General features: G+C 42.9%; 1 protein-coding gene across 1 annotated transcript in view; it reads right to left on the bottom strand.

The window, feature by feature from the left end:
- Positions 1-16,236, bottom strand: part of LOC148340914 (fibroblast growth factor 14-like) — a 41,126-nt gene extending 24,890 nt beyond the window's left edge. The window contains exon 1 of the mRNA XM_088290136.1: positions 15,057-16,236. Within this exon, the coding sequence (XP_088146262.1) occupies positions 15,057-15,726 (670 nt within the window). The 5' untranslated portion in view covers positions 15,727-16,236. The remainder of the gene's footprint in view (positions 1-15,056) is intronic.
- Between the last annotated feature and the right edge of the window lie 505 nt (positions 16,237-16,741).

Here is a 16,741-nt window from a genome sequence, read left to right as displayed (position 1 = left end):
AGACTCAGAGTCAAACAAAGATGCTCACAAATGAGACACACTGAGCATTCATTGATAATAAAGGACAATGCTCCAATTCTCGTACACCCCTCCTCATCCTCTGCAGCTGCACAGGTAGAATGGCGTCCCCTATCGAACATTATTCAGAATGGTGCACTTTTGTCTTCACGTCGATAAAGATTAGATGGGTTTATACTTCCTAACTCGCTTTATTTCATTTTGGTCCTGATTCAAAGAAGGATTTTGATTTTACGTGCACTTTGCTATACATTTTGATAACATTTTTCATTGTACTATATCTGCAATAACTATCATTTTATATCTGCTTCACACTTGAACATATAGAATGTGCTAGGACAGCACTGGGCGTTATGTGTTAAACAACAGATGCATGTGTTTTTGTTGTTTGTTCCTTTTTGCATTGTTATAATATTATAGCCTAGAAAGCAAGGCAGGCTAATTTGTTTTAGGGATATCATTTGTTGTAACAGTGCTTCTTGACTGTAAGTCTGATCCAGTTGGAACACTTGTTCTAAAATTGGAAGACTTCAATTTGGAGGTGGTGCAACTGTTTCGACTTTGATTGAAGTCACCCTAAGTTGCGGAGATTTAGGAAAATGTTCTTGTGCACAAGCCACCTGCTCAATTCTGCTGCTCATGCCACATGCATGTTCCTTGTAAGAGGGGGCGTTAAGATGCCACCTTGACAAGAACAAAAGTAAAAAAAACAAAACAAAATAATTTATCGATCCATCCATTATCTGATCCGCTTCAGTGGTGGGCGTGCTGGAGCCTATTCCAGCTGTCTTTGGGAAGTAGATGGGGTACACCCTGAACTGGTTGCTAGCCAGTTGCAGGGCACATAAAGACAAACAGCAATCAGCGCTCACACTCATACCTAGGGGCGATTTAGAGTGTCCAATCAACCTGCCATGCATGTTTTTGGAATGTGGGAGGAAACCCACGCAGGCACGGGGAGAACATGCAAACTCCATCCAGGAAGGTCAAAGCCGGGATTGAACCCTGCACTTCTGCGTGGTACACCGTACCGCCCACAAAATAATTTATTACAATAAAAACATTGTCAATCATATCGTATATCCTTTTTTTTTAATGTATAGGATAAGTGCGGCATGGTGGGCGACTGGTTTGCACGATGGCCTCACAGTACAGAGGTCGTGGGATCGATTCCAGCTCCGGCCTTCCCGTGTGGAGTTTGCATGTTCCCCACGTGTCTGCGTGGGTTTTCTCCAGATACTCCAGTTTCCGCCCATATTCCAAAAACATGCCTGGTAGGTTGATTGGACACTCTAAATTGCCCCTAGGTATGGGTGTGAGCGCGGATGGCTGGCAACCAGTTCTGGGTGTACCCCAGCTTCAGCCCGGAGATAGCTGGGATAGGCTCGAGCACCCTTGAGAGGAGAAGCGGGACAGACAATGGATGGATGGATGGATGGATGAATAAGATGACCATACAGTTAACAATGGATTAAATGGGTTTGTTTATCTCATATTATGAGGTAAGTTGCAGTTTAGGGCGCTTGGAACAATGATGACTTATTCAAAGTTTGACATGCGCAGTTGGTTCTTTTAAAATACAAAAAAAGGTAAGAGGTTGAATTTCATTAGAATTATCACTTTAAGGTTTAACAGGGCGTCAAACTTTGATTTGATGTGGTCTAGAGATTAGTCAACTTTTATTCACTAGATTGTCAGGTGCACCATGCGCGTGTAAAAGAAGCTGCACAAGGCTCATCCAGGCATGAAAATCAAAATGCGCCAGATTTTATGCCCAAGTGCAATGAAAAATATAAATCGAAGATAACTAAGAAAAAAGATCTGAGCAACTTTCCACCTCTGGTATATACAGGATAAATTATTTCAAATCTACAGCTCTTGTTTCTGGCAAAGACAACATTCTCACACTCTGTCTTTTCTGTCTTGACCCAAGCAACTCGCCCAGAGAGGACGTGATGCTGAAATCGAGCAAGGAGGGAGGATGCAGACAGAGAGGAGACAGCTTTGCAAGGGTGTTCCCCACACGGGTGGAGTGTGAGGATAGCCACTGTGAAGTGAGCAGGATGAGTCATAATTCACACTCAGACACCCGCCCACACGCGCAGCTTCGCACAGGCACGGGGGAAGTCCACTGTTACCAGGGTAACCAGTGATAAGTGACGCAGGTGGATCTCTGAGTAAGGGAAGAAAGCACTTGCTGAATGCGGAGAAGAGGCATGCACTTGCAAAACTACTACATCACATGTCCTTTCAATTCATTAAATGTCTGTTTTCTTCCTCGCATATCTTCTTTCTGCTGTTTTCACCTCCCACATTTTTTACTTCTGTCCACATGTTATCTCCTTTCCTTGTTTCCCATCCTGCTACCTTATCTCCTCTCACCTCACAACATCACCAGCAGTAAGGGGAAGTAGAAAGGGAACAGACAGACTAAATTATTCATTCTATTATTTTTTCCCCCCTCTCAGTCTTGTGTCGCCCCCCTTATTCATTTTGCTTTATATATGCAAGCGTTTCTCACGAAACCCAAATAAAAACTTTACTACAGAGCAAAGATGGGATGAAATTCCACATGTGTTGGTAAACTAATCCAAAGTCATTCTATCTTGGGCGAGTCAAATCACAGGTTATCTTTAATCAAGTCAAGCTCTGCAAAAAGTCAAGTTGCAAAAGCCAGTCATCGACACGCATTACAACTTATAAAGGCCAAAACAGATACAAATAAAACATCTTATTCCTAAAAAAAGCCGCACAACACAACGGTATTGCTGAAGCGTTATAAAGCTCAAGATAACAGACTTCATAAATTATTAGTTCCATTTCACATCAGGAAATATTGGATACTCAAGAAATGCTCAAAATAAATAGTTCCCCTGGAGCGGACGGGTTCCGGGGGGTGTTCTTTAAAAGTTCTAAGAAAGAACTAACACCTGAAGTCCATAATTTATTTGACTACACTCGATCAACTGGATACCCATTCTAAACATCGTCCGAATCCATCATATCAGTTCAACCAATGTTGTGTGAAGAATACAAAAATAAAGGTGGCTGGAATCTATCTCACATAAGGAATTATTAATGGGCAAATTAGAGTCATTGCAATTCATATCAGGAGTAATGCTAAAAAAGTTAAAACGCCACAATGATTGGATTACAGAAACTATTAAAATTTGGTCAACAACACGAAATAAGTTCAATGTATCCAGGTCAATGAGCAGGACGAGGAAAATAACGAAGAACTAGCGGTGGGTGATAAATATCGTCATCAATATCATCGACAGTGTTGCTTTTATGATTTTCAATTTTACATTATCAAGTTTTCATACTGCCTTGAAAAGGAAAGTCAAACAAGTCAGCCAGTCGATGGACGCAAAGTAGGAGGAAGTGGTGAGAAACTAATTTGGCAAATGAGTGCGCATTGATGGCAATGGAGGAGCAAGTGATAAACAAACAGTCATTGCGCAAAGCGAACAGGAGCCTGTCACATGACACTGTGAGCGTAGCCTCACAAAGATTTCAAACATGGAGGAGCGTCCCCTCAGTGTGTAAATTAATAGCAAGACGCAAGTCCACGTCCCTCGTCAGTAAATGATTTAGGGTCAACAAGATTGATGACTTACGGAATAACATGCCAAAAGGGTCACTGTGGACAGCAATTTGGTTCCACCATGAACCATATGGATTATGAGGAAAGCTTTGTGACTCCAAAGTGTGCTCAAGAAAATCTAAGTAAACATGCACACTCAGAAAACCCTTGCAGAGTTGAGCAAATAGTCACACCCAGACACACACACACATTACATTGACCGGTAACTGAACTTTGAAAATGTTGCTGTCCCAGTGATTGACTCTAGTCATAGTCTCATCAAGCGCATTTGCTAGGCGGGGCAAACCTGAGCAAACAGACAGTGAAAAGAGGACATGATGTCGGAAAAAAAAACGCACCTTCTTTTTAAGTCCCGTGGATGGGGCACCTAATAATTTGGCGCACCTTGTGTGTGCACCAAGTACCAAAATCTGTCAATGTGACTTTCTTCAGCGCTTCACTTGACCGACGGGGAGCATTTCCTGGTGACACACGGCCAAAAGACACGCCGTGTCAAAGGGCACAGCATCAGTTGTGGGGGCTATTTCTGTATTTAACACACACACTAGGCGCGTCGCACTTTGAGGCGCGTGCAAGTTCTCATTTGAAGAGAGGCATCTTTGTCAATAGTGGTACCATTGACTCTACAAAAACACTCATGTCAACATAGTCAATGTCAGGGGAGGGATGTGACTAGTCACCACACTCCTTAGAGTCACGGTTTTAAATCAAAACCCAAGCTGTCACTGAACAGCATACAAGCAAACAATGAAACAAAGAAATACAATAAACGCAAAACATGCTTCTCTCATGCCATTCATTTCCCAAAAAGAAATAAAAATGACGTAAAAAGAGTACTGAGGCATTCTGGGAGCCTATCAGCCTCAGCCAATCAGATGGCTGGTTAGAGAGATGTGAGTGGTGTGCTTTGGGCAGTGTTTTTTTTTCAGCCTGTTGACTAAACATGTGATGTTTCTTGCTTGCAATAACATGAATGATGAGACAAACTAGGGCATCGTGGACAGCTGCCCTTTTGTCCAGCTTTCTCCCACAGGTACAGACTGGTCTGTTCTGATTGTGTAAAACCATCACCAAATGCACACAGTAGTATCACACTTCATCCAGCAGGATGTGCTGAAATGCATTCTGAAATGCCCAATGGGGTATTCAGGCCCATCACTCGAGTGAAGAGCATGTGTACAAATCTATGGGTCTCAGTCTGTACACAAGGCGCATCGCAGGACAGGGCGCCTTGTCTGTTTTGGGGAAGATTTGCGACTTTAAAGTGAGCCCTATGGTCAGGAAAATATAGTAGAGGAAAGGTGGATGTGACTGAGCACAGTATGCGGATGTGAAAGAGGATGTTAAAGGCATGCCTCCAGTAGGTATTGTAGTGCAGCAAATGAATTCGGAACTTGCCATCATTCTGGGAAGCTCAACAAAGGAACTTCAACAGTTAGACATCAGTGGAATCACAATCTGGCTTTCACAGTTAATTTGCAAGCAGCATGCGAGCGACGGATGACAGATGGTGATCACAGCTTTACTAAGACTGGGAGGCACCCACGGTGAGTTACGCCACAATTTGTGAATGGATTGTGGATGCTGGGGCTATCCGTTAGCCCACCTAGCCGCTAATGTGTCTATGATGTTGCATGGCAACAAGACTGACACTGACAAGAGGGAAGCTGTCATCTTAAACACTTCAAAAAAGTTCAACCAAACTTAGTTTTGCTCCCGTTGCCTTTTTAAAAAACCTATATGCTGGCATGCATGCTAATGTACGCTTAAGTGTTTGTACACGCTACCGTATGTTTTAAGTTGGTGTATGTTTTACCATCCCAGCACCCAATGATGCAATGAGCCTCACGTATGCGTTAAATACAAAATCAGGACACGTAACAGAGACCGCGCCTTTTAATACGGTGAGCCTGATAGTCGTGAAAATACAGGAACTGTTTCCAGTGATGTCAGCAGGGATTTTAATGACTAAGAATTTCTGGTTATTTAGAACTGATTTAATGCTGAATTAGATTAATTAACATTCTATCATTCGGTTGTGGACTTCCGCCGACTAAGAGTGACGTTGCACTTGAAGGACACGTCACAGCAAAGATACAAATTTGAGTGGATGCCTCGTTTTGAGCCGGGGCCCAGCCTTGGTGGTGGGCGGATCTCCAGACCCACTTTCTTAGTGGGTGTGGTTTGCAAGACTAAACAATACGTGACCCTATTAAAAAAAAAAAGTGGTACAGATTTGATTAAAAATGGTGACACGCAGCTCATCAAAAAAATTCAGCAACAGTTAAAGATATGGTAAGAAAGAAAAACCGTGAAAAATTCACGGTTTCCGGTCCCAATTTTAAAGTACATTGGAAAGTGGCGCACAACCTTTTTTTTTTGGGTGGTGGTTCAATAATGCACAATATAAGTTCTTTGAGAAACATGCAAAATCAGGCTTCCGTATTATAGTCACTACAAAAATGTTCCAAATTTTCCTGGAAAAACAGGCAACTTTAGCAGCAAGGGAGAACGTGCGAGTTGGGTGGATCACTAAACAGAGTACAGATACATGCACAGAGCAAACAGTGCTCTTTGTGCCATGTCAGAGGGAAATCTGTCAACACTGATGACAAGATTTTAAAGCCATCTTTCACATTCTTTGTGAGCCGGATTGAAAAGCATTTAAGGTTACAAGTAGGATGTCCTTTTCGACAGCAATCTTTTATTTCAAGTGCACTGGACCATTAACCAGCATGACACAAAACTATCCATCCATTCAGTCACTGACGAGAGCACTTATCTTATCAGAGTCATGAGGGGCAAGGAGGTTGGTCTTGAGATGATCCCACCTGACATTTAGAATGAGGCAGCATACATCCTGGCCTGCTCCTCTTTCAGTCATGAGTCACATGTACGGCACATGTACATTTAGTCGGCAATTTCCTATCCCTTCCCTATATTGCTTATCATCAATATGGTCATGGGTGAGCTGGGGCCTTTCCCAGATAACTTCGGGGCGGGAGGCGGCGCACACAGTCGATGGTTGCCCTCCAAAGCCAGGGCACATACAGACAAGCATTTTACACTTCATTCTGAAATATGAACAACTTGTAGCCTTCATTTAATCCAGGGGGCGGCCATTTGACCCACTTGTTGTCGACTGAAATTGACATCACAGATGCTCAAGGCTCATGTAATAAGTGCTCAGCTTGTGAATGTCATGATCAAACTCATGATTGCTACCTGAGCCCTGAGCAATTGTGATGACATGTTCAGTCGATAGCCAGAGGCAAAATGAATTAAAAAAAAAAAAAGGTGAATTTTGCTGCTTAATCCGTATTAAAAAGAATGCAATATTAATCTGAAATATTTATTCTCGGTCATCTGTCACTTTTACGGTTGAGGAGGAGGAGGACCCAAATGCAGGGAAGGAAGGCACGGAGTCTTTCAATATTTCATATAGAGTAAAAATGCAAACAAACCACTCGGATAAACAAAAAGATCAAAGTGCAAAATAAAAAGGACTTGAACTGAACTAAATAACTACATCTACGACTATGAAACCAGACACTTGATAGGTGACATTGTCTCGACAAGAACTGCAAGGAACTAAATACAAACAAATTGACGAGACAACAAGGAACACCTGGACAAGAGACAAAAGGTTGGAGGGAGCTGATTGGTCAACACAAGGGATTGGCTAAACAAACACAGGTGGACACAACAAACATGACAAGACACTAAGGAACACAAGGAAAAACATGAAACTAAATACTAATCCAAAAACAACAAACACAGTCCATGATACCAACATGTAACGTAAATTTTTAAGATGACTTCCCCTTTAAAGTGAAAATGATACCCGAGCTTAGAGACAGCCCTTCTGGAAATGGGCCTTTGTTCAAGCTGTTCTTCTGATATCTATTGTCTTTGTATTTTAATTTGTGTTCTATTTTCCCACTAATTTATAATGCACCATATGGAAAGCGCTTCGTTACAGCTCCAGCTGTTGTGAAATGCGCTATACAAATAAAGTTGTATTGTATTGTATTCTTGCAATATTGTGCCAATTCTTCACTTAAATATGCAAAACACTCCAAGAGACCTATGTTTTGTTTATGTGGTCAGTAGCTCCAGGGAATATAAAAATGTCAGCGCTATTGTATTGAATGAAAATGTCAGACCAGACGTACAGAATAGTTGGCAGAAATTAATACAAATTGTGACGTACGTACATTTCACACCACAGTACGGCTGCATAAAGTTAAAACAAAACAATCCAACTGTGGCTGTGGACAATAAGATTGCTTGAGATCTTTGCACTAGGAAGCGAATAAAAATAACTAAACTTGAAAAAACGAGAGACATATTTTCAGTAGAGGCAATATTTCTCTCTTTTCCAAGCCTCCCAGAATATTGAGATTCATAATGATATGTAATGGGTAATTTGTCCAGCAAGCTGTCAATGGTGGGTCATAGTTTTGACAAATTTGCACCCATGCAAACAAATAATAAGCAGTAACACAGTTTTTATCCACGGAACATTTTGTAAGGCTCAAGCTCTCACCTTCGTATAGGATGAATAATTGGTCAAGCAAGAGAATTTAATGTTTTAGTGAGACCAACTTCAGATAGAAATAGGCACCTTTTTCCCTGCATTAAAAACAAGCTCTTACCTGGTTCTGTTTGATTTAATGCAGCCCGTATGCGCCTCTCTGCAACTTTTAGGATGAACTCAAAGTCCATGACTTACACAAACTCACAAACTGGTCGCACTGTGCTTTTAAAAGATCTGCAGGTCCCGATTAAGGCCTCACACAAACATGCAGTGATGTCACACAGGGCTGTCATCGGGCAAAAGGAGAACAAAGCTTGACCTCAAGTGTGAGTGAGAATGAGTGACATCCTGGACAAACCAAGCCGCCTCCTCACACCTTCACCAGGTCGTCAATTAAACACGTATCTAGTAAGTCGGCAAGAGACTTGCAGAGTGTTGAATAATAAATAATTATATGGTATGTTTTATTTAGGGGCAAAAAGCTCCTCATAGTGGTGAGATATTCAGAGAAGACAGTGATCCGCATAGAGGAATTGGAGGATCTGAAAGTGCAGGCATGTTTCCCAGCTTCTTATCACCACGTCAGTGAAAACACCTCCTTGTGGAGCCTTTGATGGCTCGCCGCTCTTTAAGTGCCCTTGGAAAAACAACACTCAGCACTCTCTCTTGCTCCGACAGAAACCTGTCACAAACACGTATGCAGACTATCTTGAAAATCATGGCATCATCTTGTTCTCATGTACTGCAAACGCAGTCGTAAAATCCCTTGAGGTCAGTTCTGTCCTTCAAAATCGTAAACTTCTCTGGCACGGTGCAATGAGTGTAAAAGCGACGAAACAGGACCATGCAGAGGAACTCTATAGTTCATTGTGACGTTAAACATTGTGCTTTTGTTGGTTTCATTTCATATATTAGATGACCTGGCCTCTACAGAGCGAGTTTGGCACAGCAAAGTCATGCTGTTTTTTTTTTTGCAGAGTCAGGCTGCTGGACAAAGAGACAACGAACTAATGAGCTCACTGACACAGACACACACTGACGCACGCACGTGCACTCATGCTAACACACATGCGCACCATCTCTTTGGGCTTACCACAGAGGGCATACATCACCGTGGTTGTCAGTATCCTGTCAGCTCAGCACTGCAGCAGCAGCTCAGGCAAAGTTTGCAAAGCTGCAGGAAAACTTTGCAATCTAATCTGATATTTGTCAGCAAGCGAAGCAAACATGGAGGGAGCGCACTTTGTGAGCGAGCAGCTTTTTGGCTGCAAGAATCAGAGCTGGCACGAACCCCATTGCTAAACGCGTTAGCGTTTCAATAAAATATGAAACACGTTGCCTTGATGGCAACTCTCCAGAGAAGCCAAGCAAGCATGTGCATACGACCATGGGCTATAAAAGGGCAACTCTTCGATCTAGGTCACACCACGTGGGACACATGACACTGACTTAGACGGGATCTTTCACAATGAATGGTGTCATCAGCAAGGTCTTCAAAGTGTGTTACAATGCTTCTTTAAACACACAATTTTTGTTACCTGAATGTTCTAGATGGATCACTCACACTGTCGGGGTCTTTACAATACATTCTGTGATTACTTGAAATTGGACTGGCACACAAAGAATCATTCATACATCCCATTTCTTGAAGCAATCATCATCTTCATTGTCACAGCCCCCACACATATACGAAGAGACATCAATACCAAACGACAAAAGGCTTTAAAAGATTGCTGACCCTCGTCCCACACTGCATGAACACAAATCATGAAAGAGTTTTGTCACAGTCCCCCATTTGAACAAACTGACTTGGAAGCAGTGCGTCTACAACAATTTTTTGCCAAGTTTAATCAAATACAATATCCTGCCGTACTGCCTCCTTATGAAAAGTTTCAACAAATACCACTCATTGGAAGGAAGAACGGACGCAGACTGAACAGGACTCGCTGCAAAAACGGATGAACAAAAGCCAATCTCTACAAATGGATCTTAAGCCAAGGCCCAACGTCCGAATGTGGACTTGAAATCCAAACAATGAAGCACATCATGACTTCTTGCTGTCATGATCTGTTTTTGTTGTTTTTGGTTCAGTATTGAGTTTCAGATTTTTTCCTTGTGTTTGGTGTGTCTCGTCATGCTCATTGTGTCCACCAGTATGCGTTTACCCAAGCGCCAGTGTTAAACAATCAGCTCCTTCCAACCCTTTGTGTCTTATCCAGGTGCTCCTCATCTCGTTAATTTGTTTCTATTTAGTTCCCTGTTTGCTTTCAGTTCTTGTCACTTCACTTCCCTGTCAGATGTTCATGTCCATATCTATGTCAGTTGTCCTCCTGCCTGTCTCACCTTTTCAATGTTTTGTTGCTCCCAGTTGTTTTGTACTTTTTATTTATTCCAAGTTGGTTGTTTGCTGTTGTTGTTTTTGATTTGTCAATTAAATGCTCCCTTAAGTTTCTCCTGCCCCCCTTCCCTGGAATTGGGTCCTCCTAACACTCAACCTACAAGCGCATCCTGACAGAATTAACCCACACGGACTGAAAGCAAACAAGGAACTAAATATAAACAAATAAACAAGACAACGATGAGCACCTGGACAAGACACAAAGGGTTGGAAGGAGCTGATTGGTTAACACTGGGGCTTGGGTAAAACAACACAAATGACACACCAAACAAAAACATGAAACTAAATACTGAATCAAAAACAACAAAGACAGATCATGACGCTCGCCCACTCAGGCCTAAAAAGATGAGATGATGATTTAAGAAAGGTCAACAACAGCGCACTCGCCAGGATTAAACACAGGTATGATAACCTGTGAATGTTTAAGTTAAAACATACACCCTACGTGTTGAATTAACATTCACAGATTTGCATTGTGATTACACCAATAATCTTTGGATGACCATTGATCAAAATACAGCTATTACAGAAAATGATATCAGGCAGAAGTCACTGATGGTGTACTGGTACACTCGCCTGAGTTGTGTGCGGGCAGCGTGGGTTCAGTTCGCACTCGGTGACGATGTCTATGTCTGCCCTGTGACTGGCTGGCGACCAGTTCAGGGTGTAGTGTGCCTTTCGCCCTTAGTCAGCTGGGATAGGCTCCAGCACCCTCCTGTGACCCTGCACCGGATAAGCGGTGTGGATAATGACATGACACGATATCAGGAAGCAGCTTTACTTATTTTTCAAAATATTATTTCCAAAAACTAAATGTATGGCGGCACAGTAGACAGGTGCGAGCTTCCTGGGACATTCCCAAAACAACCATGCAAGGTTCATTGAAGACACTACAGATAAATTGTCCTTAAGGTTAGGGTGGATGAATGTGTTTTGTGGATGCTTGTTTATCTCCTGCTATATATGCCCTGGTGACCAATCCAGTGCATGGATTTATATACGGATTTATATCCTATGAAGTTGCTATGGTTACCTTATGCATTGTTCCTGTATTGTGTATGTCATACAGGCCTGGTGTTTTAGAGTATTTAAGATAGAGTTACAATATTGTCAGTGCGTCATGCTTTCTTCCATGTCTTCTGCCTTCAGTCCCACATTCTCTAGCTGCGTAGTATTTTCATATTTTCGACTTTTACTTTTCAATTTCCATGTCCTCATATTCCCCTCCTCATTAGACAGGACTAACGGAATACACGTACCAACATTACGTATTCAAAATGCAAAATAATCTAACTGCATTTCATTGCAGTTACAGAAAATATCGTTCCGTGATGTGTCCTCCAAATGCAGCCATTTTGAAAAGCAGGCAGCATGGAAGAAAGGAAGGGGTGACCGATATTCACCGTTTATAACATACAGTAGCAGTGCAGCTATTGTAGCTTAGCCATACAAAACAGTCCTCGCCTTTTCTTTGTAAACCAAAATAAACAGTGCATACCGGTCAGCACTTCTTGCTTTCAACCGTGCTACCTGCTTTCAAAATGGCCACGTTTGGAGGAGATATCGCTGTGTTCTTTTCTGTAACTGTAATGGAATACAGTTAGATTTTTTTTTTTTTTTTTTTTGTATTTTGAATGTGTAACGTCGGTACATGTATTCCAATACTCCCCAAGTCGGTATATGAATCGTACTCTCATCACACTATTGCTTGCTTAATTAGCAAACTGGCTGATTAAAAGCAGGAAGGGGGCTATGAATCACTTCAGGAAAGGTGCATCATATAAGACTTGTATTACTTGAAAGTAATTATTGGAAAGTGGAGTGAGCCAAGAGGTAAAACCAAATTAGCCTTTCCCAGATATTTGCAAGACTGCCATTTTAATATTACTTTCGTTACTGACAAAGCTGGGCACTTGACCCTTTTTTGCCGGTCAATCCCCTCCGGCTACGATCTCTGTACCGTTCCGGCCTCTATCCTCCGGCTTTATTCATAAAAATTGTGGAGGGCTGGACTGTTTCGCCCCCAAGACGGCCTGTTTAGCTGTGGTTGCTGAATTAACAAATCATGGAGTAATATTTTTCTTCAACCATTTAGGCACATGTGCGCCAAAATGTAATCTATGTTACTTCAAAAGTATATCGGAGCCAACTATTTTTGTGCGGTAGTCATGTGATTAGGCTTGATAAGCTTGATGTCACAACTACAGCTGAATTTGCAATTGACTTTCAATTGATTCTAACTAACAATAAAAATAATTTTGTCTACGATGCATGTTGACAATCAGATGCAAGCCATATCTCACCAAATTCCAGTGGTGCACAAGAGTCCTCCATGACTCCTCCCTGTGCCAATGTAGTTCTGTGTGTGATCATATTAGGTAAGGGTTTTTTTTTTTTTTTTTTTTTTTTTATAGAACATTTCATACACAAAGAAAACTCAATGGGTGTCGCACAAGCAAAGACACAACACCTACAAGCATTTACAAAAAACAGTTAACAACATTCAAAAGCAAAGTTGAGAAAACAAAAGTAGCTTACAAAAATTACAAAAATGGACATTAACAACATTTAAACAAAAATTTCAAGGTAAAGTTAAAAAAGTGGGTTTCTAAAATATCGAAAAGAAAAAAATATTTAGAATTGTTTCCATAACAATAATCAAAGGTTTAAGAAAAAATGTAAAGTATTATTTAAAAATGTCTGTTGTGCCATTTAACTAATTAGTTTTTATAAGGTTATTTATTTTAGTGTGTGAGTGTGTGTTCGGTATATGTGTAATGCGATGGCCGTCCTCACTTATTGGGCTTCGAAGCTACGCTGCCGCTTTGGCAGCACGGGCTGTGGAGTCAGCAGCTTTGCAGGCTCCGGGGAGTGAGCTTTTAATAACGAACACTCTCGCAGCGGAATCTGGTGTAATTTCCATTGCGTTGTTACGAACGTAGCAACAGAACATTTCAATTCAGGCATGACTAATCAATTCACACTCAAAGCAACCATTACGCAGATGTAAAAGTTTGGTTATTGTTGGTTTGAGTAAGCTATCTTGACAAACATAGAAAATGTGCTTCTCCCCAAACTGTATACTTTTTACAGCCCAACTCCTTGTTGTAGCCTTGTTATGCCACTCAATTTGATTTTTTTTACACTAAAAAAAATCATGGCATTCTCTCGCCAAAGTACTAATATGCGCTAAAAAATCACTGAAGGGATGTTGCACAAGCACTTCAGAAATGCAAGATCATCATAATGAAGCTTGGGCCCAACTTGAACTTATATGACCACATATTTTGTACGATGTACCATCTAATCCCCCCCGCCATAAAAAAAAAAAAAAAAAAAGAGAGAGAGAGAGACAACATTAACATTGAATCAGCAAGGACAGCAAACAATTTTCAATGCTTTAGATTGGTGCTGCCTTGACATGGAGAAATGAACCCAGAGCCCAAATTGTGAATTGAATGTGGGCGGAAACTGGAGCATAAACCCTTGCAAGCATGCGGCGAACATACAAACTCCATATAGGAAGGTCGAAGACTGGATCCCAACACCAAAACTCAAAAGTGTGAGGCGGCTGTGCCCCATTTATTAATGCGTGTTATAATTGTGTCTTGTGTTTTATGTTCGATTTTTATTTATGCAAAGCACTTTGTGGTATTTTTTAAGTGCTCTATAAATTTAGTGAAGTCGAGCTGAGGTGTTTTATGTTCTGGTTTTATTTATGCATAGCACTTTGTTTTAATTGTGCTCTATCAATAAAGTTGAGTTGAGCTGACGTGTACAACTTAACCGACATGTTTAGCTTCAACTAATTAAGGTTGCATATGGCAGGGTCTTGATGCATGTCAATACGGCAACATGACCACGTCTAATGTTTGACCTGACTTCACAGCAAACTATTTGTTCTGCATGGTGCAAGCGTTTTGCAAATGTGATCAGATGAATATAGCTTGAGGAACTCATCGGTGCACTCAGGCCAAGCGACATCTGTCCTAAGTCTGAGCTAAGGAGGCGGAATTAGGGCATGACCAAATGAAAAAGTTGACAGCAACACAATTTGATTCTGTGAAGTCAGCAGCCTGACGAGCTCTGATGAGCGCAGCATCGCACTGGGCCATGTGTCTCCTGGGGGCGGGGAGATGTTTGTGGTCGCACACTACAGAAACAAGCACAAACAAACACACTTCTTGCTCTCTACGACCGTGTCTCGCAATGGGAGTGGAAATAAATCCATGCACTGCTTATTTAGGAAGGTTAGTGGATCTTGGATGACCGAATTCAGCATTAGACCTGATTTTCTGCAGCATCACCGACACACGCACTTTTTGTGCAACTGCCACTGTATGAGGTTATCATCCTCCTACACACGGGCACACGCACTGTCCTCCCTCCTTTGCACTTGCTGCACAACTGCAGAGAAAACAGCAGCAACCAGTAGTCGTGCAAGCAACGCAAAGTCTCTCTAATTGGCTCTGCACGCACACACACAAACTCACCAGTTGGGTTCTTGGTTTTCTTGAGGCTCCTGCCACAAAGACACTGCAGCATATGAGATCCTTTGCTGAAGATGTTGCTCCAAATAAACCGCATGGATTTGGCCGAGAAGGGGGAGGAGTAGGAGTAGGAAGGAGAACAGGAATTGGGAGACGAGAGGCGCACCGGATGCGGCAGCCTAAATTTCTGCCACCGCATGGGGGCCGGCCCGCCCCCCTGTTTGCATCCCAGCCGAAACGGCCAGCTGTTGGGCTCAGTTCGACAGTGCTTGGCTCCACCAATCTGCACCATAGAAAGGAATAGAAGAAGCACCCCCGGGCCGTCGCCCGACTTCTGGCCCCCGTCAACGTATTTCTCCTTGTGGTCCCCGGGCGGCTGGAAAAGAACGACCTCAGCCTCGAGCTGCTGGAGAGGCCGGTGGTGCTCAGCAGTGGAGGAGGAGGAGGAGGTGGTGAATGAGGAGGAGCGGTCGCTGCTGCTGCCGCTGCTGCTGCTGCTGCCGCGCTCCCGCCGCGGCGCAAAAAGCCCCCGAGCGCTCCTCTTCAAATGGCGTCGTCGTGTGCCGCGCGGCGTGGGGCGAGGAACGGCAGCGGCGGACAGACATGCGCCGGCGCTAGTGGGAAGTCGGCGGTACGCGGCAGCAGTCGGCTTCTGCACAAAAAAACATTGCATATTAGTGACGGAGGGATGGCAGGGCTCGTTGCGTCCAGGGGGTGGGGGGTGCGTGGAGGAAGGGTAGGTGGGCGGGATGCGGATCCCGGGTGTCCGTCAGCAAGTCTGTGGCATCTTTGTATCAGTAGAGCGGGCAACAACTGCAGCGGTAGGCTGCTTTCCAAAGGCACGCACACGCGCACCCACACGCGCTAAATGCAGAATCCGACAGCAGCATCAGCCGCGCTGGTCCTCCTCCTCTGCTCACTGAGAGGAATCACTGCAGGGAACCTCTGCACTGTCCCACTCAGCGCTCCATTCCATCCGCAAGAGTCCTCATGAATATTTGATCCGTCTTTCGACCTCCACTTCTCAATAATCCATAATTCGACGCTTCTTGCACTGTCGCCTCCTCTCCTCCTCTCAAAGGCAGCACGTTGCGGGTCCTGCTGCGATAAAGTGGTCAGAAAGAGAGCTCGTAGGCAATCTCAGTTCCTGCTCTCCAGACAACCGAAGGACAGGTGCACGGCCGAGTCGTTTTGAAGCAAACTGTGAAGAAGCGGGATCGAGCAACCACTACATGATATCCGGTGCGCAACCTTCAAAATAAGAGATATGACGCGCAAATATTCCACAGGCGTGAGTTGCAAGTATACCACTGACCGTGAATTTTCATATGTGTTCTTGCCATCAATTTTTAGTCTATACTGGGGTATGCACAAATCGGTTGGACAACTGTTACGGGGGAGTTAAACCCCAATATTTTAAAAACCAAGTCCTACAAGTGAACGCTCCACACTGCGCAATAAAGTGATAACAGAACCGGGAAGAAGTCTGCGTTTTTAGTTCTCTGCAGATAAATAATTTAAAAATTGGCTTGAGGTAGATAAGATAATACATTTCACGTGAGGAGCAGGATTTGGACCCACAAACAGAGATGGCATGGAATTTGAAAAGCAAAAGTTTTTTTTTAAAGTAAAAACAGAGCACAACTGAATTCAGAAAAGAAAGGTGACATACTCACTCGTATACAAAT

This window comes from Idiotropiscis lumnitzeri, chromosome 3, assembly GCF_059441095.1.
Source record: "Idiotropiscis lumnitzeri isolate Australia: NSW breed Sydney's pygmy pipehorse chromosome 3, RoL_Ilum_1.0, whole genome shotgun sequence".
NCBI classification, from domain to species: Eukaryota; Metazoa; Chordata; class Actinopteri; order Syngnathiformes; family Syngnathidae; genus Idiotropiscis; species Idiotropiscis lumnitzeri.
Note: the sequence above shows the minus strand (reverse complement) of the source record. Positions and strands in the feature narration are given on the sequence as shown.